Source organism: Dermochelys coriacea, chromosome 3, assembly GCF_009764565.3.
Source record: "Dermochelys coriacea isolate rDerCor1 chromosome 3, rDerCor1.pri.v4, whole genome shotgun sequence".
In the NCBI taxonomy this organism is placed as follows: Eukaryota; Metazoa; Chordata; order Testudines; family Dermochelyidae; genus Dermochelys; species Dermochelys coriacea.
In genome coordinates, this window is record NC_050070.1 from 90,580,806 (window position 1) to 90,604,683 (window position 23,878).

Consider the following 23,878-nt stretch of genomic DNA (forward strand, 5'->3'; position numbering starts at 1 on the left):
GAGGGCTCAGGGCTGGGGCAGAAGGTTGGGATGCAGGGGTGAGGGCTGTGAGGTGGGGCCAGGAATGAGGGGTGCAAAGTGTGTGAGGGGGCTCAGGGCTGGGACAGGGGGTTGGGGTGTGGGAGAGGGTCAGGGCTCTGGGCTGGGGATGAGGGGTTTGAGGTGCAAGAGAGGCTCCTGGTTTTAGGAGGGCTCAGGGCTCGGACACGGGTTTGGGGTGCAGGAAGGGGTTCCCAGTTTTGGGGGGGGCTCAGGGCTGGGGCAGGGGATTAGGGAGCAGGCACGGACTCACCTCTGGCAGCTCCCACTCAGCGGCACAGCCGGGGTGCACCGTGGACTGTGCTGTGCCATGGAAGCGGCCGGCAGCAGGTCTGGCTCCTAGGTGGAGGCACGCAAGCATTGGTTGCCAGCCAATGGGAGTGCAGAGCCAGTGCTCAGGGTGGGGGCAGCGCATGGAGCCCCTTGGCCTCCCTGCTTAAAAGCCGGACCACAGTACCGCCGATGGGACTTTTAACATCCTGGTTGGTGGTGCTGACCAGAGCAAGGCGACCCAGCACCTGACATGCCACGACCCACTGGTTCATGTACTGGTTCATGACCCACAGATTGAAAAACACTGGACTAGATGACCTCTCAAGATCCCTTCTAGCCCTACATTTCTATGTTTTCTATGGTTCAATGTGTTTTTCCCTCATGGCCTGTCCCCACCCCCCACCTCGCCCCATCCTCAACCACATTCAACTTTTAGACAATATGATATTTTGCCTATCTTCATAAAATACACTGAGATGGATGAGTGGAAAGCATTGGGGCTTTCTATGTTTGTACAGTGTTTGTTTTGTGTTTGTACAGTACTTCACACAATAGGGTCCTGGTCCGTGACTAGGGCCCCATGGCACTATGGAAATACAAGTAATAATAATAATTAATAATAATTTGGAGCTAAATATTATTTTTATTTGAAGCTGAGCAAAAGTTCCACAGGAGAGATAATGAAATAAAGCAAACAAACGCCATTTTAAATAATACAGTTTATTACATTAATCATATCATTTTCTTATATGTTCAAGATATCCTAGTCTTAACATTTCTGAAAGCAACATACATATATGCCTACAGTGGTCTATCCAATTGCTTCCTTTGATTGGCCAGAGGCTAAAAAATGACCAGCATAGTATGAGCTTTGTTTCTCTCTTTTTCATGAGTTTTGCTGTTGCAGAAGCAGCTAAACTCCAGCAATTTCAGATTTACAATACAAAATGTTTTACATTCAGAACAGAACTCTTAATACATTGCTGCTCATACATGACAATCATATACACAATTGAATATACATGTATACTTTTAATCAGGCTCAAATTGTATGCACAATTGCTCATTCCTGTACATAAGTTGCACCCATACAATTCACACTCATAAATGAGTGTACATTTTCATGTCAAAATCACTGTATAGCATATGCTTATTGTTGAAAGTGATCTATAATAAGAAAAATAACATACTGCATTACCTATTTTAGCACAAAAATCAAAGGTTTGTTTTAATATACACTGTTAAAATACTACAAAAGTATAATATAAAAGTATTCATTTTCATGTTTAGTAGATTGCTAATAAAGATGTAAGTAAAATGACACTGGAATCAGTGGGCTTGATTTTGATCTTTCTTATCTTAGATTTATGCCGGTATAAGTGAGAATCAGGCCCACTATCCAAAAGTTATATTTACAAAATCTGTGTAATTTTGGACTACCATTGTGTAGAAGTTAAAATATAAAGTGATATTTTCCAATTATGCAGGTTAATGGTATAACTAACTAAGTATTCTTTACAATCTTATTTAATATCAGTCAAACTTTGTGCTATTGCTTGGTGTCAGAAAGAGTTCATTGTCATTTTTCTTTCAAGATCTGACTTCTTTACTAGTATTATAAAAGCTAAAATTTTCATGACATTTTACATTGATCCCAGCCATCGAATGACTTATCCAAATGAGATGGGGGAATTCTTTAGTGTTGAAGTAAGTGCAATTATCATGTTTTAACACAGAGTGTTCCCTTATTTGGAAAAGGTCAACACCTCTGGACAAGCAATCTGGGACAGGTTCTCCTGACACAGTCTTCCCTCCTCATGCATAGGAATTACAGCCTTGTGTGGGAGGATTTGTGGGAGAGAAGGGGACTGACAATAAAGGCAGATACAGAACTGTGGGGAAGGCTTTCATTTTTGCTACAGGTCTGTCTCTTTGACTTTGGTTACTTATCATGCTGGTGTCTGAGCATTTTCCACTCTCCTCTTTCTGCCTGAGGATAGGATGTGATGGTTGGTGGTGTTTTGTTTTTGTGTTGGGTTGTTGTTGTTTTTTGTGGGGGAGGGGGAAGGGAAGCTTCTCCTGAACAGTCATATCAATGTGCAGCTGTTTATGCATCCTAGAAGACCACATCCCATGTGGGCTGGACAGGGCCTTGGGGAGAGCCAAGGGGCAGGAGACCCTGAGAAGATCTGGCTTACTGAAGTTACCTCTTTCCCTATCTAGCTACTCCAATGCTACACGGTCATATGCTAGACAATCTCTTCCTTGATATTGTCCCAGCGGTATTTTTCGGAGGAACTTTCTCTCTTATCAGACTATGTTTGGAGACTTCAAAGTGGCAGTTGCCATTCACAGAGGTTTTTTCAGATTTACAACAAGAGTTTGTGATGGGATATTGAGGGTTTGTACAGTTAGACTCCAAAGAAATTTGGTTAACAGTAAGGCTGCCTACACTTTTGGAAGAATAATTGTAAATTATTTTGAGAAATGCAGATTTTGTGTTTGTTTCTTGCTTATAAAGAATGATGTAGCACTTAGGAAGGAAGTTGCAGCATAGAATTCCATAATTTGATATTAAAATAACAGTGATCTCAACTGCTGGCCGGTATTTACCAAACGTAGTTGTATAGACAGGGATGAATGTAATCCAAGCTATGAAGTAAATGAGCATGCCAAAGGTTATGAATTTAGCTTCATTGTAATTCTCAGGTAATTTCCTGCCTTTAAAGGCAAATATGAAGCAAATAAAGGCCAGAGCAGCTATGTAGCCTAATATGACCCCAAAAGCCACAATGGAACCTTCATTACATTCCAATATAATAACTCTTCGAATAAAGAAATTTTGCTCAACAAAAGGGCTTCTAAATATTACCCAAAAAGTGCAAATGACAACTTGAATTCCAGTGCAGGTGACCACAATAGGAATAGGTTTGTAGAGACACTTCAGAAAATTCTGTAATTTGGGATCAAAGCTGAAGGCCAGTAAAATTTTCAGTGACTTCATTAAAATACACGAGATGCAGAGTGCAAAACTGATGCCAAAGAAAGCTTGCCGGCTTTTGCATTTGAATTCCCTTGGCTCACCAATGAAAAAGCTGGTGCTAGCAAAAATGAAGAAGTGGCAGAGGAGGATAACATAACAAACAGTTAAACCACCTGATGCTTTTACGACAGGGGTATCCAGGTTTCTAGTAAATATTGTGCTAATTGCAAAAATCAACACAACTCCAAGGCCAGAGAGGATTATTAGCAAAATAGCAAACCAGTCATTCCAGCTGAGGTATTCGACTGTCTTTTTGTAGCATGTAGTACTGTTCACAGGTGCCCAGTGAGTTTTGTTGTTGCACAGAAAGCAGTAATCCATATCTAAAAGTAGAGAAGTGGAGATTACTGAGCAAGACCAAAGGAGGCTGGTTATCAAAGATAGAAGGTTTGTTCTGAGCTCTAGAACAGGATAAATGTTGTTTTATCTGGGACCCAAAATAATACCCTTTAAATTAAACCTGTTACCTCCTGGATACTTGGAACTATCATTCCTTTAGAAATTTTATTTCTTTCTATAGGAAACTTCTGAATACCCTACTGTTATGGCGTGAGACTCACCCCTGCAGTGCCTCCTGCTGGTGTCTCAGGGAATTAGCTCTTCCAGCCTCAGGAGCACCCTTTGCAAGCCAGTGTATTGCTTGCTGCTGGGCCCAAATCCCTCCTGGACTCCAGTGCCCCTTTCAGGTCAGGGTGCTGCCCCCTGGTAGTACCCCCACAGGTCTGGGTCTCCCCTCCCCAGGGAACCCAGAACCCCCTATCCCCACCATATATGGCTACTGCCCAGTCACCATCTAGGCCCCTTTCACTGGGGTGGATTGCAGTATATAAGCCACCCATCACAGGCAAGGGGGGTTGGACCTGCTGCCTCTGCCTACCCGTGTACTCTTTGTGGTCTTACCCTAAGCCTGCAGCCTGGGGGGTTTTCCAGGCCTGAGCTCCCCAGCTCCTCTGGCCTTCCCCCAGCCCTGCTCAGCCTCAGGTCCCTTGGTACACTCCCCAGCAGCCAGGCTCTTCTCCCTCTAAAGGCAGAGAGAGAGTGTCCTCCTCCTTCTGGCCCACTGCCCTCTGATAAGGGCCAGCTGGGCCCTGAATGCACTGGCTAAAGCTGTGGCTGTTTGGCCAATCTGTTTTTGCCCAGCAGCAGCCCTCTCCCTGGCTGCTTTTAACCCCTTCAAGGCAGGAGCGGGGTGACCACCCCACTACACCTACAGTAACTTTCATTTTACAGACACCTTTTCAAAATACAATAGTGAGGACAGACGTTACTGTAATTTGCCCTTTAAAAGTCTAACTTTATTGTAACTGGGCTACCTTTTGGCACAGTTCTGTTGAACATACCTGTAAAATTCTTTGCAGAGAAATTTTGCCAATGCTTTGGTTTTTATGAACAGCATAAAAAGAGGGTGGAATGTAGTTTACTGTTGGTTGCTATCAGAATGTTCAAAATATATGGTATTGAACACTTTCTTAAGCCCACTTCTTTCCTTTTCCTCTTCTACTCTTCACTCCCCATTTTTAAAAGCTTTATTAACACTAGGTACTGATACTGACAGCAGGTACTGAAGTCCTCATCCTACATGCATCTAGGAGATATTATTTTATATCCTAACCTGACAGTACTCCCATTACAGACAAAACATGTGTTTGGTAACCAAAACTAATACCCACAGTACTTGTATTGAAATGGATGTACTGCAGAACGACCAGGAGGACCCTGCTCTAGTTTTAAGGAGAAGTGATCCAGAGATGCAAACTTAGGCCCTGATCCTATCATTGGATCCACGTGATTAATCCACTGTGCCCAAGTGGTGCCTTAATGAAGTCAATAGACATCCACTTACATGGATCCAGTTGTAGAATCAGATCCTAAATTTGGGGCTATTTGGATTGGAGGTTTGATTCAGTCCATTAGAGAGGTCAGGGTTAGATAAAGGGTAAGTTTGGATCTGGATCTGAATTTTCTTAAAGTTCAAGGGTGTTTGGATCCAGATTTTGGATTCAAGCCATTTCTACCTTAAATAGAACCATCTATGATAGCAGGACTGTCTCACAAACTCAGTGAATTGGGGCATCTAATCACTTTAGCTTTGGAAGAACTGATTTAAAAAAAATTATTTAAACTGAGTTGTGTGCCGAATACTCCTGCCCTATGTATTTACGGCACTGAATGTAGACAAATATATTTATCTCATTATAATTCTTTTCCAGGTTGCCAAAACATATATTGTACATGAATAAAACAAATGTTTTATCTGGATCCTAATTAATTACCCGTTTGATTAGTGTAATGGTCTTCTGGGCAGTTCACACACTCATAGCAGCATGTATGTGGACTGGCTGAAACCTTCTTCATTTGTCCTGGTCTACATTTCCTGGAGCATGTTGATTTAACTTTCTGCAATGTTATGGAGAAAACAAACAAAACACAAATGAGGCATATCTAGAACACATGTAGAACATTCTACAGTTTGATCAAACTCTTTGCTATTAAACAACATTTTAATGCAATCTACTAATGATTCTGTAAAAATTGCATTGTAGGGCTCCATGTTTATTGTCTCCGTACTTTCTATATGTACTCATTTTACAAGTAAAAAGATGGGGGAGTTTCTAACTGATAATCTTGCAAATCCCATAAGTCATTTTTTTTAATGGGACTTGGGCTTCTAAGTCATTTTGATGCTTTTGAAAATTTGACCCGGATTCTGACCTTTGGGTACTTTCTTTTTCATCATCATCAGTAATAAAGGTTTATATCATATTAGGTGTTCAGCCTCAGCTGGGCAATCAAATTTTGCCCTCCGTGTCATCTGGCAACTCCACTGAAGATAATAATGTTGTCCAGATGTAACTGATTGGGATTGTTTCCCGCACAATCCCCAAAAACAGCAATGGGGTTGGACAACAGTTCTATTGATAAGGCACCAGATGGAACACAATTTTAGCACACTCTCTTTTAGCTGTGTTGACTCTGGGGCTAGTAGAAGCAAAGAGCAACAAAGGATTATTTTGTCACTAGAGTGATCATAAACAAAAGGAATAGATGTGTTGCATAAGATGTTGACATTTCTACATAATTACTTTTTAAATTAGAACCACACTATCAATAGAAATTTTAGGACAGATGTAACTTGTAAACTGTGAAATATGAAAGCATCTGTAGGAGGAGCTGGATCTCAGCAATGTTTCAATTGAAATAATTGAGACTATTCACAGATCAAGGTATTAGTCAGAGTAAACAAGGGTGGCAGAATCTGTCCCTAAAGTAATGGAACATTTGAACTATGACATCCGGGAGGAGTCTTCACTAATAATACTAAGTACATGAGAGGTGAATATTAAATACATACCGCAAGTGCTAGATCCTGCAGGAGAAGGGTAAGGGCATGGAACAAACTTCCCAAACCATAATTTGTTCACTAACACTTTCACATTTTACAATACAAACACAGTGTGTCCTCCAGATACCTTAAAATTCAGAAACTCCATTTCTTTCTCCTCATCCTTGAAGATGAAGTCATCTTTCTGCAGGTCATATTCTGCTATCTCAGTGATCACTATATGGCCACTGATTTCCTTCCAGAGGAGCACATCATATCCCATGTTAAGGTCTCCTTTGGCATCAAAATGAACTTCTTTTTCATTGTCAGTGAATGTTACTTTTTTAAGTTCTTCAAGTAGCTGAAGCAGTAAAAATAAGTAAACACAACAATATCATTTCAGTTTGGTAAAATTGTTATAGTTTATCATTTATATGGTTGCACAATGATAAGAAATACTGCTTTTAGGAACATAAAAATCTTAAAATCAGGAGGAACCATTATGATAATCTCATATGACATACATAACACAGGCCATACAATTACATTAGGTAGGAGGCCAAACAAGACAATCATACAGGTCCCTTTTGGCCTAGATACATAAAAAGCAGTTTTCTAATCATTACTTTATATAATCACACAAATGCTCATGTTATTGCATGTCCAGCTTGTGACAATTTGGTACAATGTGGAAAGGAGAAGATCCTGCTGACAAGCACTGGAGAAGGCCTTCAAGAATGATCCTCTTGTACAGAACTTGTCCTGGCTGATGCCAGCCATTATTGTTCAGCTGTATCTGAGGTAGAGATGGACAGAGTTCAGATATGGATCCAGATCCAAACTCTCCCAAAGCTCTGGGATTGTTCAGATCCATATCCAATTCTAACATGTTTCAACTGCGACTCTGATTAAGACGAATCATCTAATGCCATGGTTACAGTATGGGGCTGAGAGGGAATTTTGAAGTTAATAACCTTTCAAGTCATTACATTTTCTTATACAAACATCTTCTACTTGAATAAAATCAAAGAACCATTCTTTTGAATGCAAATGCGTTAGGCCAGTTTCTGCTCTCAATTACACTAATGTAACTGTAACTTCATTGATGCTATACTGGTGTAAGTGCAAAGTTTATCTTTAATGGAGTTATGCCTAATTCACACTGTGTGAGAGAGGAGCATAAGGCCCTAAGTTACTAAGAGGCTGAGGCCAAAGTTTCAAAAGTAGTCTTTAACTTTGGGTGCCTGGGGTTTTTTAATGTCCACCTTCAGACACCGTGTGTCTGATTTGCAGAGGCGTTGAGTGCCTAGAAATTCAGATGAAATCAATTCCTCTGAAAATCAGGCCTTTGATGTCTTATGCAGGGTACCCAGAAACAGGGAAATCCCAAATTAGAGACCAGTTTTGAATAATTGTCTCTTTCTGATTTGTCTAGGATCATATGTCAACTGGAACCATTTAGTTGCAAAGGCTGAATCTCCACTGACCTTGTGGTTTCTCAGTACAGGGCAGTACAGGGAGATGTGCTAAAGATTCCATTTCAGCTTAAACTTTGAATATGCCTGCTTGTGGGGCTTAAGCATGAACCCTGAAGGATACATTTTCAAAGCAGTGCATATTTAGTCAACTCTCACAACTCCCTCTATGTCTTGGACTCTAAACAGGTTTATTCCTATGCCCTATAGGTTTTGGACTATAAATTCAGCTGTGATACGAATGCAATTCCACTGCAGTTAATAAAGTTGTAGCCACTTATACCAGGTCCTTTGTGTTTACAAGTTTATGTAAAAAGTTGATGTTTTCTTCAATCTCTATCTTGGTTTGACCTGCCCTGACTTGGGATGATAGGTCACAACAGGTCAGTGTGCTTCAGAGTTTGTTTGCCTTTTAAATGATCTTTGTTTAACTATCTCAGTAAAAGTGTGTAGAAGTGAATAGGCCTGACCAGGTACTTCAGGTAAAAGGTCAGGTCAGGTTTATTTGTCTGATTTCTCCTGCTCTTTCCCCACTCTACTCACACCCCAAAACAGATGGGTATTAGGCAGAATACTTCACCCATCCCAAATACACCAGGGCCTGATTTCCCTGCCATTCACTCCAGTGTAAAATCAGGATTAACACATACACACACACACACACAAAAGAATGGTTTGCTTCAGTTTGACTTTCAGGTGACAGTTCATGTCAGATGAAAAACAACTGAACCCAGGGAAAATGGAAGTAATGTTGGGAGGAAGTGGGAAATGCTTTGAAGAACTTCCTTCTTCTCTAATAATCCTGTCTATCAAGAGCATCCACTGCATATTGTTAAAGTGGTATGCAGCCTCTGGGTCTTTAGTACCTGGGAGGTGTTCAGATACTAAAGTAGTGGCTATTTACCTTCTTAAAAAATTGATTGATTAGATCGTTCTGGTTGTATCTAAGATGTTTGACCAATCTCTAGTATACAAACTTTGGTTTAAATTGACACAGCAGTGGTGAAGGAAGGACTAAACATGTACCTCAATTCAGGGAACAGGTTTCTGGTGGGAAAGAGTAGGTTACACAGTAACAAGAGGACAGAAGTGCACAGCTAGTGAATATGGGCAACAAAGAAGAACTAGGGAATGAATGGTGTTCATAGAAGAGAAAATGCAGAAGTATCATAAACGTACTTCCCAGGGGGCAAAAGCAACCGGATTCTTGCAGTCTCTGTCTTTGCACTGCTCCCGTATAGCATATGCAATAGCATGGACTGCGAGCATAGTACTCTGGATAAATCCTGGCTCAATGTTGGCCCTCAGAAAATCATCTCTCCAGATCTGACTGCGTATCCCAGCCTGGTAGATCAGATTCTCCTGAGAATAATTTGAAATGCACTTGTTCAAATCCTGGTCCTCCACATGTGCGCAGGTTGACAAAAGCACGCTATATTCTTTTAAGAACATGTTGTTTTCAGTGGGTTGCAAATGCAGGGTTTTCAAGAAATCATGAAAAGTAGACATGTTTTCACTTTTATATGCAAATCCCACAACTGGTCCAAGGTGCTTGATGTTGGGAATAGTAGTAATCTTGACGGCAGCTGACCAGTTATCACTTGCAATCCAGATTTTATGTATGTTCCTCTCAATTGCTTTTTTAAATAGTTTCGTCACATGGAATTGTCTGAGAAAGACAACGATTACATTTACCCTGGTTTCCTTGACAATCTTCTCGAGTGCTTGATTAACTTTGGCATTAATGGTGCCATCAGAGAGATAGGCTGGCAACATTTCTTTAAAAGCGATACAGACCTTGTTCGCCATGGCCTGTATCCCAAAGCTCTCCAGAGCAGAACGCCCATAGTCATCGTCGGTGGCTATTAATCCAATCCAGTTCCATCCAGACCTGTGGATCAAGCGGACCATTCCTCGCGTCTGATAAAAATCACTAGGCACAGTGCGTAAGAAGGAAGGAAAGCGGATTTTGTCACTGAGGATTTCAGCACTTGATGCATGACTAACCTAGGAAGGGACAGAACATTTCAGTTACAGAAACTGTGAATTCTGAGTAGATGCTAAGGGATCCAAAGCTATAAAAATTGTTCTTTGAACATGTGCTTTGTACTAAAGGTTTAATCCTTAAGTGTGCCAAGTTTGAGCCTGATGCAGCTGAGGGTGGGAGAGGCAAAGGTGGCTCTAAGCCATCTTTGTGTCTGCCCCAATCCTGGGGCTGGCTGGGGGCTTCAGAGACATTCCCAGCAGTCCAGGATCACCCAGTTCATCACACTCCACCTCCACCCTGTCATAACCTGGACCTCCCTCCTCTCTACCCCTTTGCTGTCCCCAACATTCCCAGTCTGCTAGACAATTGGAGTGGGTGATACAAAGCCAGCTGAGGACTCCTCCATGTCAGGGGAAAGATGAGCTGACTATTTAGGGCTGGTGTGAGGAGTCTGGGCAAGATTCATAAAGGTATTTAGAGAACTTAAGATGCAGACAAGTGCCTAGTGGGATTTTCAACAGTGCCTAGGCACCTATCTGCATCTTTAGGCATCTAAATACTTTGCAGTTCTGGTCCTTTGTCCTATTCTGGTAGCACAAAGGGATCTTAATGATGGCTGAGGATCTGGTTTTAAAAGAAGAAATGACAACTACGCTAGTACTGTCATTTTATTTTACAGATAAACTTTGTTCAGATGACATCAACCTGCTATTAAAATTTTTGGAAGTATTCAAATAGTTACTGTTCAGACTCTTGGTATCCTTAGTCTTTGTAGGACAACACTATCATCAAGCCTGGCAGAACAGTTTGCACAGATACATATTCATTTATCAGAACTTTAATTAATTTAAAAAAATATATACAATCTCAGTATCTATTGGAAGAACATCCCTGAGAAAATAGTAGCAAATAGTTGGAAAGTGTAGTCCCAGAAAGAGTGAGACAAATTCTTTTATAAAACTGGTTGATGCACTGATGCCATGAAATATAACTCGGATATCTATGAGTGGAAAAGTTTAACTTAAACCAAAGTAGCTTTTAATCTGTTTGTCTTTCAGGATTTTCCTTTGCACATATTCCTTGGCACATAATATTGGCATCTTAACTGTCACAATAAATCCAAACTTGCCAACAAGGGAAGGATGACCAGGCTGGTTGATACCAGCTATTACAGTTGTTAGCTGATTATAGAAATTAGTGATGGGAAAAGCCTCTATTAGGTCATCTTTCCTATTCCCCTGTGCCAATGTATGATTTGTTCCTATAACCTGCCTTTTGATTAAGATCAAGTTTAGGATTAATTTAATATCTGTTACGTGCCCAATAGGGGAGTTGGAGAGCATGATCCCTTCCTATCATTGCAGAAGGAGGGATTTAGTGATCTTATATATCTTATTCCTAGCTCTCTAATTACTATGTCCTATTCTATAGTCAAAGTGATGTGTTCCGTACTGTTAGCAGTACATTCAGGACTAGATCTGGGACCCCAACTCCACTTCTTGTGCATCACTGAAGCATGTGCCTAAATTTAAACATGTGAGCAGTCTCACTGATTCCATTCCAGTCTCATGGATTCTATGTCAGGGATGGAGAAGGATATTTGGCTGCAGGGAGGATGTGGCTGGAGCACCATGTGGTCCACCAATCCTTGGATGCTCTACGGAGTGGGAGAGGAGAATTTCCAGATTTATCCCCAAACTAGGTCTTCGTCTTTTTCCAGCACAGGACAAGACACTAACACAGTCACTCCAGACCAAGTAAGACACCCATTGATTCAGTGGGCTTTGGATTAGGCCTTCAGTTTCCCCAGCCCCTCTAGTTGGACAGATTGGGCCAAATCATCATGTGCCACTGCTCTGTGGTTTAGAGGGCAAATGAACAACTCCCTTCAGAGCTCTTGCTTTATACCCTTCCATTGAACAACTGAAAGAGAGTGACTGCAGTGTCAGCACTGGCAGGTTGCCACCTAAGTGCCCTCTAAGCTGCGCAGCCATGCCACCATGCAGCAGCCTATTAAATGCCATGCAGGCGCTCAGGGCTGCAGCGGGGAGAGGCACCCCTCCCTGCTGGCCGCCACCCAGCCCCGGACCTGCTTTGCGGGAGAGGCTCCTATCCTGTGGCCCCAACCCTGAAGCTGCCGTGGTGGGGAGAGGTGGGGAGAGACGCTCTCCCCCAGCCCCCAGACCTGCTGCAGCTGGGGGGGAGAGGCGCCCCGCCCCCAAACTCAGCTCAGCGGAGCCCCAGACCTGCCATAGCTGCGGGAGAAGTGCCCCAACCCAGCCCAGCCTGGATCTGCTACAGATGGGGAAGAGATGCCCTTCCCCCAGGCCCAGCCCAGCCCAGCCCCGCACCTGCCATGGTGGGGAAAGATGCCTCTCCCCCTCAGCCCAGGTGCTGTGGTGGGGAGAGAGAGCAGGGGGAGTCCTCTCTCCCCACCATAGCCCTGGGGCAGCCTGCACCCCAAACCCCTCATCCCTGTCCCCACCCCATAGTCCACACCCCCAGTCTGAGCCCTCACGCTCCAGCCCTAATCCCCCTTCCACATTCCAAACCCCACGGTCTCACCCCCACTACATGACTTTTGTTATGTGCACCAATATGGAGGTGATAGTGCACATAACAACATTCATTTTGAACATGCATGGGAAAAATTAGAGGGAATGCTGAAGCACTTTCCCTCTTTGATTCCTGAAGATAACAGACAGTCTTTGGGCAAAATCCAACTCTGGCATAAGCATGTGCAACTGTCATTCATTTCAATTGGCACAGCACCTACTTATACCAGTGCTACATTTGGTCCTCTATTCAAAATAAAAATATTGCCCCAAACTTACCAGTGGGATTAGTTGCAAATTCAATATCCTTGAAACTGCCATTGCTATTTCAGAGTAGCTGGATCCTATGACAGCCTTAATTCTTGGTATGTAGTCTGAATAGTTACACTTGTATTCTACTGTGTCCTTGGAAGCATTGAATTTAGCCAGGAACCTCAAAGCTGCTCCCATGGCTTTTGTAACTTCTGCACAAGTGTCATAGATTTCATAGCCCAGTATAATTCCAGATAACAGTGTTGAATTGTTGATCATTTCAATGGCATGTATCATCGCAAGAGTCTGAAGAAACACTTGAATTTCGAAACTGTCATGAAACAGAATTGTTACTTTAAGTAAAGATTTGCAGAATCAAGGCTGGAACAAAGGCAGTTCCCAACCTTCTTCTTTAGCCCCTGATATTTACTAAAATGAAATGTCAAAATTGTTATAACGTGTGATTTGTTTGGTTTGGAAGGAAAATATTAAATTTAGATTGTTTTGTCTCACATTCAAATGTGAGATTTAGGAAGCCAACACAAAACCTATAATACAATGTAAATAAGAATTAGCATGTCATGGAGAAGTAGAATACACCTTGCTACTCAATTGTTAAACTATATACATTAATGAGCCAGATCCCCAGCTGGTATAAATCAACAGAGCTCTGTTGAATTCAGAGCTCTCTGCTAATGTACATCACCTGAGGATTTGGCCATAATTTTCTATTTGAAGCATTATCCTTAAACATACGCCTGAAGAGAAAGTATTTTTTCATACAATGCACAATTAACCAGTGGAACTCATTGCTGTGGGATGTTGTGATGGCCAAAAATATAACTGTTTAAAAAAGAGCTTGATAAGTTCATGGAGAATAGGTTCATCAATGGCTATTAGCCAAGATGGTCAGAGATGTTTGGGTGACCCTAAACCTCTGACAGCTAGAAGCCGGGAGGGGAAGATGGATGGATCTCTCCAAAATTGCCCTGTTCTGTGCATGTCCCCTGAATCTCTGGTACTGGCCACTGCCTGAGACAGGATACTGGGCTAGGTGGACCATTGGCTTAACCTAGTGTGGCAGCTGTTATGTTCTTATGGTCTTAAACTGAAAAAAGAAAAGACTCTAGGGAAATAAACATTTCTGAGACTATAATCTGAAACCCATATAGCATTTGGGTGGATGATCTTAAGGCCTGATCCAAAGCTCACTGAAGTCAGTGGAAAGATTCCCATTGGATCAGACCCTTAATCATAAGTATCGATGTACAAAATATTCACAATAACACTACCTCATCTCATGTAAGGCTCACAAGGCTTTGAGTGAAGCTGGAATCAATTTCAAGTGGACCTGAGACAATTTATGATTTTACATCAAAATTGCTCAAAATTTGCAATTTTGTATAATTGTGAAGCAAAACCAGGTGACAATTGAATATTTCAACTGCTTTGCACTTTTAGATTTTGTGTTCTTTTGAACCTAGAACTCAAAGTGAAAATTGAGAGTTTGTACCAGGATTTAAAAAAAAAAGCATGAAGGAAAACCACAGGGTCTGACAAAGTTGTAGTCATAAACAGCCACTAGGAGTATTATGAATAGAACATTAACAAACCGCAAAATAAATGCATAAATTAAGTAGGTGTTTGAAGTGTGTAAAATTATAATCCATCTTCACAAAAAAATATGTATTTGAAACACAAATAATGTGTGTTTGAAACATAAAGTACTGATTTCTCTTTATCATTTATATATTCAAAACGAGATCCTTGAAATAGTATTTTATTGAATTTCATAAAAGACCCAGGGTGGGATTTTGAAGAGTACCTAATGAATTAGGAGCAATGGCTTTCAATGGGACAAGTGCTCCTAACTCACTCAGGTGATTTTCAAAATTCTGCCGCAAATCTATAGCCAGATACTGAAGCTCTTCACTAATCAAAGTTCTCAGTGGTACTTTTGCTGAATAAGGACTGAGCAAGGATATTAAGATTCAGGCTGCAAAAGTGAAAATCATATAATCATAGAACTGGAAGGGACCTCAAAAGGTCATTTAGTCTAGTCCCCTGCACTGAAGCAGGACTAAGTATTACCTAGACCAGGGATCAGCAACCTTTGGCACTTGGCCTGCCAGAGTAAGCCCCCTGGCAGGCCGGGCCGGTTTGTTTACCTGAGGCGTCCATACGTTTGGCCAATTGCAGCTCCCACTGGCCACTTCACCACTCCAGGCCAATGGGGGCTGCAGGAAGTGGCACGGGCCAAGGGATGTGCTGGCTGCCACTTCCCACAGCCCCCATTGGTCTGGAGCGGCAAACCACATCCAGTGCGAGCTATGATCAGCTGAACCTGCAGATGCGGCAGGTAAACAAATCAACCCAGCCCACCAGCGGGCCTACCAGGGGGCCTACCCTGGTGGGCTGCATGCCAAAAGTTGTTGATTCCTGACCTAGATCATCCTTGACATGTATTTGTCTACCTATTCTTAAAATCCTCCAATGGTGATTCCACAACCTCCCATGGTTTTTTGTTCCAGTGCTTGATTAACCTTGCAGTTAGGAAGTTTTTCCTAATATCTATCCTAAATCTCTCTGGCTGCAATTTAAGCCCATTACTTCTTGTCCTGTCCTCAGTGGATAAGGAGAACAATTTGTCACCCTCCGCTTTATAACCAACTTTTATGTACTTGAAAAAGTCTTATCATGTCTCCCGCTCAGTCTTCTCTTTTCCAGCCTAAACAAACCCTCCCCTCCCCCAATCTTTCCTCATAAGTAATGTGTTCTAACACTTTAATAATTTTTGTTGCTCTCTTCTGGACTCTTCTCCAACTCGTCCACATCTTTCCCAAGTGTGGTGCCCAGAAATGGACACAATACAGCAGCTGAGGTCTTATCAGTGCTGAGTAGAGTGGAAGAATTACTTCTTGTGTCTTATTACACTCCTGCTAATACATCCCAGAATGATGTTTGCTTTTATTGCAACACTATTACATTGTTGCAAAATACTGAGTTTGTGACCCACAATAACCCCAGATCTTCTTCTGCAGTACTACTTCCTAGGAAATCATTTCCCATTTTGTATTTGTGTAATTGATTATTCCTTTCGATATGTAGTACTTTGCATTTGTCTTTATTGAATTTCATCCTGTTTATTTCAGACCATTTCTCTAGTTTGTCAAGATCATTTTGAATTCTAATCCTGTCCTTCAAAGCACTTGTAACCCCTCCCAGCTTAGTATCATCTGCAAACTTTATATGTGTACTCTCTGTGCCATTATCCAAATGAAGATATTGAATAGAACTGGATCCAGGACACTACCTGCACATACCCCTTGATATGCCCTTCCAGCTTGACTGTGAACCAAACTACTCTCTGAGCACGGTTTTCCAACCAGTTGTGCACCCATCTTATAGTAGGTTTGTCTAGGCTGTATTTCCCTAGGTTGCTTATGAACAGGTTAGGTGAGACAGTATCAAAAGCCTTATCAAAGTTGAGAAATATCATATTATCTACTGCTTTTCCCCACTCCTGTCCACAAGATTTGTTACCCTGTCAAAGCAGATTATTAGGTTGGTTTGACATGATTTGTTCTTGATCAATCCATGTTCACTGTTACTTATTACCTTATCTTCTAGATGCTTACAAATTGATTGTTTGACTATTGATTATTTGTTCCATTATCTTTCTGCATACCGAAGTTAAGATGACTGATTTATAATTCCCTGTGTTATCCTTATTCCCCTTTTTATAGATAAATAATTTTCCAGTCCTCTGGGATCTTTCCCAGCCTCTGCGAGCTCTCAAAGATAATTGCTAATGGCTCACAGAACTCTTCAGCCAGTTCCTTAATCAGTCTAGGATGTATTTTGTCAGGCTCTGCCGAGTTGAAGACATCTAACTTGTCTACTTGTTCTTTCCCTATTTTAGCCTCAGATCCTGTCCCATTTACACTGATATTCACTTTGTTAGTTGTCCAATCACTGCTAACCTGTTTGGTGAAAACTGAAACCAAAAAAAGGCATTTAACATTTTGGCCATTGCTGTGTTTTCTGTTATTGTCTTTCCCTTGTCATTGAGTAATGGGTCTACCCTGTCCTTTGTCTTCTGCTTGCTTCTAATGTATTTGTAAAATGTTTTATATCTCTAGCTAGTTTAATCTCATTTTGTGCCTTGGCCTTTCTAATTTTGTCCCCACATGTTTGTGTTGTTTTTTTAATATTCATCCTTTGTAATTTGACTTAGTTTCCACTTTTTGTGTGACTCTTTTTTGAGTTTCAGGTCATTGAAGATCTCCTGGTTAAGCTGGATAAGCCAGCATGGTCTCTTCCTATCTTGCCTACTCATTGGGATAGTTTGCTCTTCTGCCTTTAATAATGTCTCTTTTTAAAACTGCCATCTCTTCTGAACTTTTTTTTCCCCCTTAGACTTGATTCCCATGGTATCTTACCTATCAATTATTTGAGTTTACTAAAATTGTCCTTCTTAAAGTTCGTTTTCTTTATTCTGTTTTTCCCCTCCATCATTCTTTACAATCATGAACATTATCCTTTCATGATCACTTTCACCCAAGCTGCCTTCCACCTTCAAATTCTCAATCAGTTCCTCCCTATTTGTTAGAATCAAATCTAGAACAGCCTCTCCCCTAGTTAATTTCTCCACCTTCATTAAAAAGAATATACTATAATTTAGAACATATACAATCTAGAGTGCTGGCCAGTACAACATGTTCAAATGATATATTATTATATGGCCAATACTTAAGATGTAAGGTACTACTATAGGTTGTCAGTAAGGTACTACAATGGATTGTAAGCTCTTTGGAGCAAGGACTGTCTATTTATTCTGTGTTTGTACAGTACCCCAAACAGTGGGGTTCTGGTCCAGGACTAGAGTTCTTAGGCACTACTGATAACAAATAATAATACATTAGAGTACTGTTTAGGCAAATAAAAACAAATCAGAGCTAAAATGATAATGGAAATGAAAAAGATTGCTCATCCCCAACCTTCAATGCCATTTGCTTCCAGGGGTAAATAGATCCAGGTGATCAGAGGAAGAGTCACCCCCAAGTTCAGCTGGTCACAGTATCTTCTGGGGAGCATATTATTGCACTACACTGTGCTATGCACCCCCCCCCCTTACTGGGAGGATTCAGAAGACTAACTTGTTTTTAAGAAATAATAATTCAGAAATGCAATTTATCGAGCATTTTTGGTGTCTGCTCATGAGTAGTTTCAGTTATATCAGCTTGGTATTTCATTTGTATTATTTGCAGTGTTACTCACCCAGCACAATTCTGAATCACTGGTCTCATGGGGTGTTCTTCTGGATGCAGCATTTTGCCATGAATTGCAAACAAACCTCCAATGACAATGTCCCCAGGAGAACTGGCACCCACAAAATTGTCAGCATTCTGGCAAGAGTGGGTGACATCAAAGCTGATCACAAAGCAGGGGATCAACAAAGCAACTAATGCCATGTTTCTGTTTCACTTGCTTACTAGCTGCCTTGAGTCAATTAAGCTAGCTACAGTGCCAACAACACTGTTCCTATTTCACCTGTAAACAGCAGCAAAAGAAAAGGGCTGCATTGAAAGCTCGTCACACCTCACCAGATGCCTGTGTTTAGTTCAAATGGCTCATGGTATCTCCCTGATGCCACTAATGCAATACTCTTACAAACAGCTGAGCGAGAGCCCTGAAATAGATTTAATAAAATAGATGGGATGTTGGGCATAAAAATTCTATGTACTTACAGTAATATATTATTGGGCTGTATATGAAACATATGTCAAATATCTTGATGTAAATTTGGAATAATCTGTCAAAAGCATATCCTGAATACCTTCTAACCCAAGGCATATGAATCTCAAACCATGTAAAATACTAGTAGAAATACCATGTCCAAAATTTTGCCACAAAAAGCTTTAAAGGCCTGATTTCAACCCATAAACCCATCGAAGATATTGGAAAGAGTCCCATTGACTTCAGTGGGCTTTGGAGCAGGCCCTGAAAGAAGAAGTTGTCTCCAGACTGCATTTCCTCACAGCCATTTTCTGAGAACTGTTTAACATCTTGGTATAAAACAAATGTTTGGATGGGCTTGATCCAAAGCCCGGCTTCCATTGACTTCAATGGGCTTTGGATCACGTGCTGAGTAAGTAAAGGGCCAGATCATGCCCTCTGCTTTTTGAGCCTGAAAGGCAATAAATCAGTGAAAAACAAGCTGGTCTGAGCTATATTTTGTTAGAAGGAATGGGTGTATCATCTCTTCTCTATTTGACTCTGCAGAAATAACCTCCATGAACATGATGGCTCTGATGTGTGAATGGCAGGGAATAGCCACTCTCAGCAACAACACCTCCTGCCAAATCCACAGAACTATATCACATGAAATACTTCACATCAATGGGTAGCCAAATGTACAGCAGAGAGACACTGAACCATCATGTAAATGTCGCTACCATCAATAATTGCCCATGACTGTGAAAAATAAAAACCAAATTAGAAGGTTCATTTTGAAACTCTGTTCTGAATTTTATGCGCCTTCCTTCCATGGAGTTTTTGTGAGGAGGGCATTATTGGACCAATATTTGGAGTGGCAGCCTGGATTTTGTTTTTCCCACCGTGATTCTCAGAGTAGTTACACTGCCAATGGTTTCAGTCTGTTGTTGTGCCCTAATCCTTGCTCTGTGATAAAAGTCATGGAGAAATGTATGCTGTAAACAGTAGCATTAATTCTGGAGAGGTTTTCTGTCAGAAAATCCTCAGGTTGCAAGGAGGCCATATACCATGGGGATGAATTAAGGAGACCTAAAAAGGTTGTTTCTTGGTTCTACCCAGCTTCAGGTGGCACTGTCACCTCAAAATCCTGCCCACCCCCAAAAGTAGGGTGGGCCCTACTCACCCGATGAAGGGATGTCAGGAGGAGGAGGAAGTTACATACACTCCACTTCTAGAATTTTTGGCCATTTGTATATGATTAGTAGAGATGGGCAATAAATAAATCATGAAATTTTTGAAAATTTTGAAAACATGCTCATTAAAAGCTCAGACTTCAAGGTTTCAGCTGCCCACCTGCAGGGATCAGGAAGGGATTCCGCCCCTACCCCCATTGTATTCTGTTTTGTGTTTGTTTGTTTGTTTGTTTTTATCTCCTTCTTCTGAAACATCAGGGATGGCCATGTTTGGAGATGGGTTACTGGATGGAGAAGGCCACAACTCTGAGGTGGCCCTGAGCATTCTTTCTCTCAGGTGCTTGGCTGGTTGGTTCTTGCTCACATGCTCAAGTCTAAAAATCACGCCTTATGTGAAGTCAGGAAGGAATTTTCCCACAGGTCAGATTGCAGTGACCTTGACTATTCTTTGCCTTCCTGTAAAGCATGTGGGTGCAGGTCACTTGCCAGGATTTCTGGGTGTCTTTCTGGGTGTCTCTCACTCAGTCATTTCCCTGCCATTGCAGGGGCCTGAGTTCTGGTGCACCTCGGTCTCACCTATTATCTGCCTGTGGCACACAATAGTCTAGTTTCCTGAGAACTGCAATATTTGGGTTTAATTTTGGGTGTTGGGTTTAGCATGTGGGTGCTGGGTGGTGTTGGGGGTCCTGTGATATATAGGAGGTAAGACGAGGTGATCTGGTGGGACCTTCTGGCCTTGTATTCTATGATTCTATGACTCTAAGTGAGATCTGAATCTAGCCCTGAGTTAGGAGCTGTGTTGGCCTGGTATTTTGCATAGGTATTCTTACATATCTGTTGCAGCCTTTAATTGTGTTTAATCATAAATAATGATATTATGATCCACCTCCATTTGCTTGGTGTAATGCAGTACCATTGCTCTGTTTATAAGGATTGTAATCTAAACATCACGGGTGAAAGCATATCTGTGGCTGGTGCTTTCCAGCTTGCAGTACAGACTACCACATCGCTGAGGACGGTTGTGGCAAATGGAAACACTCAATCTTGAATCAGTATTGACAAACCACAACTTGATCACAAATCCCTGTTGCACATTTCCCTGTATATTTGCTGACATCTAGTGAATCTTTCTTTGACCTGTGATCATTCTTTCCTCTTCAGCTAGCAAGTTCTATAGCCTAGGTCCCACTGTCTCCCAGACCCATGAAGTTCTGTCTTCCAGGCCCAGGAATGCCCCTGTGTTACTCTCACGATTTCAGTGCAACGTAGCTATCATGGGAGGACATGGTTGTGGAGCAACACAATTTAGGACTATTTTCATGGAGGGCTTTGAATATCAGGACCACGACCCTGAACTAGACTCTGTATTGAATATGGAGCTACTGCAGAGAGAGAAGTGACCCATGTTTCTAAACAGATGGACTTCTACATTTTGTACCAGGTGGAGCTTTATGCGGGTGTGTAGATTCATTATTAGTTCTGAGTTGCAGTAATCAAGCTTGGAGGTCACAGATATATGGATTACAACTCTTCATCCCATTGGTGATTTCAGATAGGCATTGAGAAAGCCAGGAGATGGACAGAAAGAAAAGGTATAACTCAGTGATGTCTCCATATTCATCAGTTGCTGAAACCTTTGTGTCCCTGGTAATAGTGTGTCTGGTTATCCTCTACTTTCTAGCAGTTTTTGTACACTGCATTCTCCAATTCAAATCTCTTTGTTAAAGGTGAATCTTAACTTAATTTTTTTCTCATTTGGGACAAGCATTTATTCAATACATTTTGTAGGTCAAATTGCATATGGATTTATCTTATATTTGTCTGGGTCGTATGTGGGTGTCTAACATATATTGGCTGAATATTTCTTTTCATTATTTGCCAAATTCTGGCAACCTATTGTAACAACTTAGGTATTCACCCACCAAGAGTGACATAAGTATAGCCACTTAGCACAATATTGCGCTGTGACCAGAATCTGATCAGCATCAAGCCAAATATCAGCATGCAAATAAATGGAGGTGTGGATCCACTTAGCGCTGCTAGTAATTCCATCTCAGAAATGGAATAATTTACTCAGATGCTGTGCACAGCAGGATCAAGTTTGACAGTAGTGTACTTATGCTGGTTTACACGTGGACCACCCCTACTTTGGTACTAATCAACCCCATGCGATATTCCGTGTTCCTACATGCATGCTTATTAAATATTGATGGCATAGCACATACTGATAGATATTTATATCAGGTTTTTTTCCCCAAGCAAACTCACAGAGCAATCACTGTTCATTACATAGCCTTTTGCACCAGCAAATGCCATCCAACATCTCATTTTGTATACGTGTTCTTGTAAATCTCCTACCAAAATGATATCCTTTGAGATATGAACAGCTTGGAATTTAAGCTAGCCATTCCCTTGAGAAGCTAGTGAGAAAGTTTCAAGTGTCTCTAGTGTAACACATGGGCACTTTACACATTTAACTTTCAAGGGCCTAACATTGACTATTGCATCAAGGATACAATGAGATTACAATTCTGATCATTCAAGACTTGTTAGCGATTATGACTTGTGGTTTAGAAGCAGGTGAGAGATGGAATTTCTGTCCTGCCCTGTCTGCAACAAGCTAGTCATTTTTACACAGGAGGATTAGATTTAGAAAACAAAATCCTTGTTGCCTCATTTTGGAAAATGGAAGTTGACAGAATAAACATTACACATAATTTTTGCATAATTTGATGGTATTTATAAAAACATCCTGAAATGATGTAAGCAATAACCTAAATTGCTTGGAGTTCCTCTCTTGGACCAATACTGTGTAAAACATTTTTGTAGATAGTTGGGTTAAGCTTTTATATCTAGCATTGTATCCTACTACTGTTTATCTGTTGCTGCTTGGATACCAAGGTGTAGGTGCTTAAAAATACCTTAGCCAGTGTGACGGGGCAAGGCCGGATGGCTATAGAAAAGTAGTGGGAGATAGATATATTAGCTCCAGGCTAAACAAATCCCTGGTACCAGGATAAGTGAAATGGCAGCTGCTACAGGTCACTTAAGACACCTGGGGCCAATTAAGAACTTTCCAGAAGGCAGGGAGAATGCTAGATTGATTGGGACACCTGAAGCCAATCAGGGGCTGGCTGAAACTAGTTAAAAGCCTCCCAGTCAGTCAGGTGGGTGTGCATGTCAGGAGCTGTGGGAGGAAGTTGTGCTGTTGGAGATACTGAGTAGTACACACCATATCAGGCACACGGAAGGAGGCCCTGAGGTAAGGGTGAAGTGGAGCTTGAGGAAGTGAGGGCTGCTGTGGGGGAAGTAGCCCAGGGAATTGTACATGTCATGTTTCTAGAAGGTCAGATACCATAGCTGATACTGTTAGGGTCCCTGGGCTGGAGCCTGGAGTACAGGGTGGGCCCGGCTCCCCTCCCCCCTTGCCCCCTGATTAATCATTGAGACTGGGAGACAACACAGACTGTGCAACGAAGGATAACTTCTCCTCACCTCCCTTGCTGGCTTATGATGAAAATGGCTCAGTAGACTGTGACCTTTGTCTCTAGAGAGAGATGGGTTACACGGAGGGTCACAGTGAGCCTTTGAGGCTAGTGAAATCTGCCAGGAAACACGGGACCCATGGAGGCAAGGACAGAGCTTTGTCACACCAGATAAATATACATAATCCACTAGTGTAGAATCAGTTAGTTGAAAAATCCCTGTTTCACTTATGCATTGTAATATTTATAAACTGGAAATTTACAAGGTGAAAATCAGATCATGAAGCCCCTCTGTATCATAGTATTAAGAGATTCCTTGTTTGCAGAGAAACAGGAAAGATTTCTTTAAGAAATATCAAGCCTGTTTCTGGTGTAGAAAGGTGTAAGTCACAAGCCAGAAGATTTGTAAAGGTGTTCTCATTGCATCTCCTCGACAAAAGTGATGCTCATTCAAAGATCCTTTTTTTGGTGATCTGACTCTGGAACCCAATTGAATTGTGGACCATGGACTCAACCAAGGTGCTTGGGGAAAAGAT

The 23,878-nt window shown here is 41.5% G+C and overlaps 1 protein-coding gene across 2 annotated transcripts; it reads right to left on the reverse strand.

Moving 5' to 3' along the window:
* Window positions 1–1,012: 1,012 nt before the first annotated feature.
* GPRC6A (G protein-coupled receptor class C group 6 member A) lies at window positions 1,013–18,511 on the reverse strand. Of its 2 annotated transcripts, none has more exons than XM_038396172.2 (6): window positions 18,227–18,511; window positions 12,974–13,277; window positions 9,332–10,159; window positions 6,826–7,038; window positions 5,629–5,752; window positions 1,013–3,678 (listed from the first exon to the last, which is right to left on the reverse strand). In XM_038396172.2, the coding sequence occupies exons 1-6, from the start codon at window positions 18,418–18,420 to the stop codon at window positions 2,555–2,557; spliced, it is 2,787 nt and encodes a 928-aa protein (XP_038252100.1). In that variant the 5' UTR covers window positions 18,421–18,511; the 3' UTR covers window positions 1,013–2,554. The 2 variants fall into 2 exon arrangements, with proteins under 2 accessions (XP_038252100.1, XP_038252102.1); XM_038396174.2 differs by having other exon boundaries at window positions 9,950–10,159; window positions 18,227–18,509.
* Between the last annotated feature and the right edge of the window lie 5,367 nt (window positions 18,512–23,878).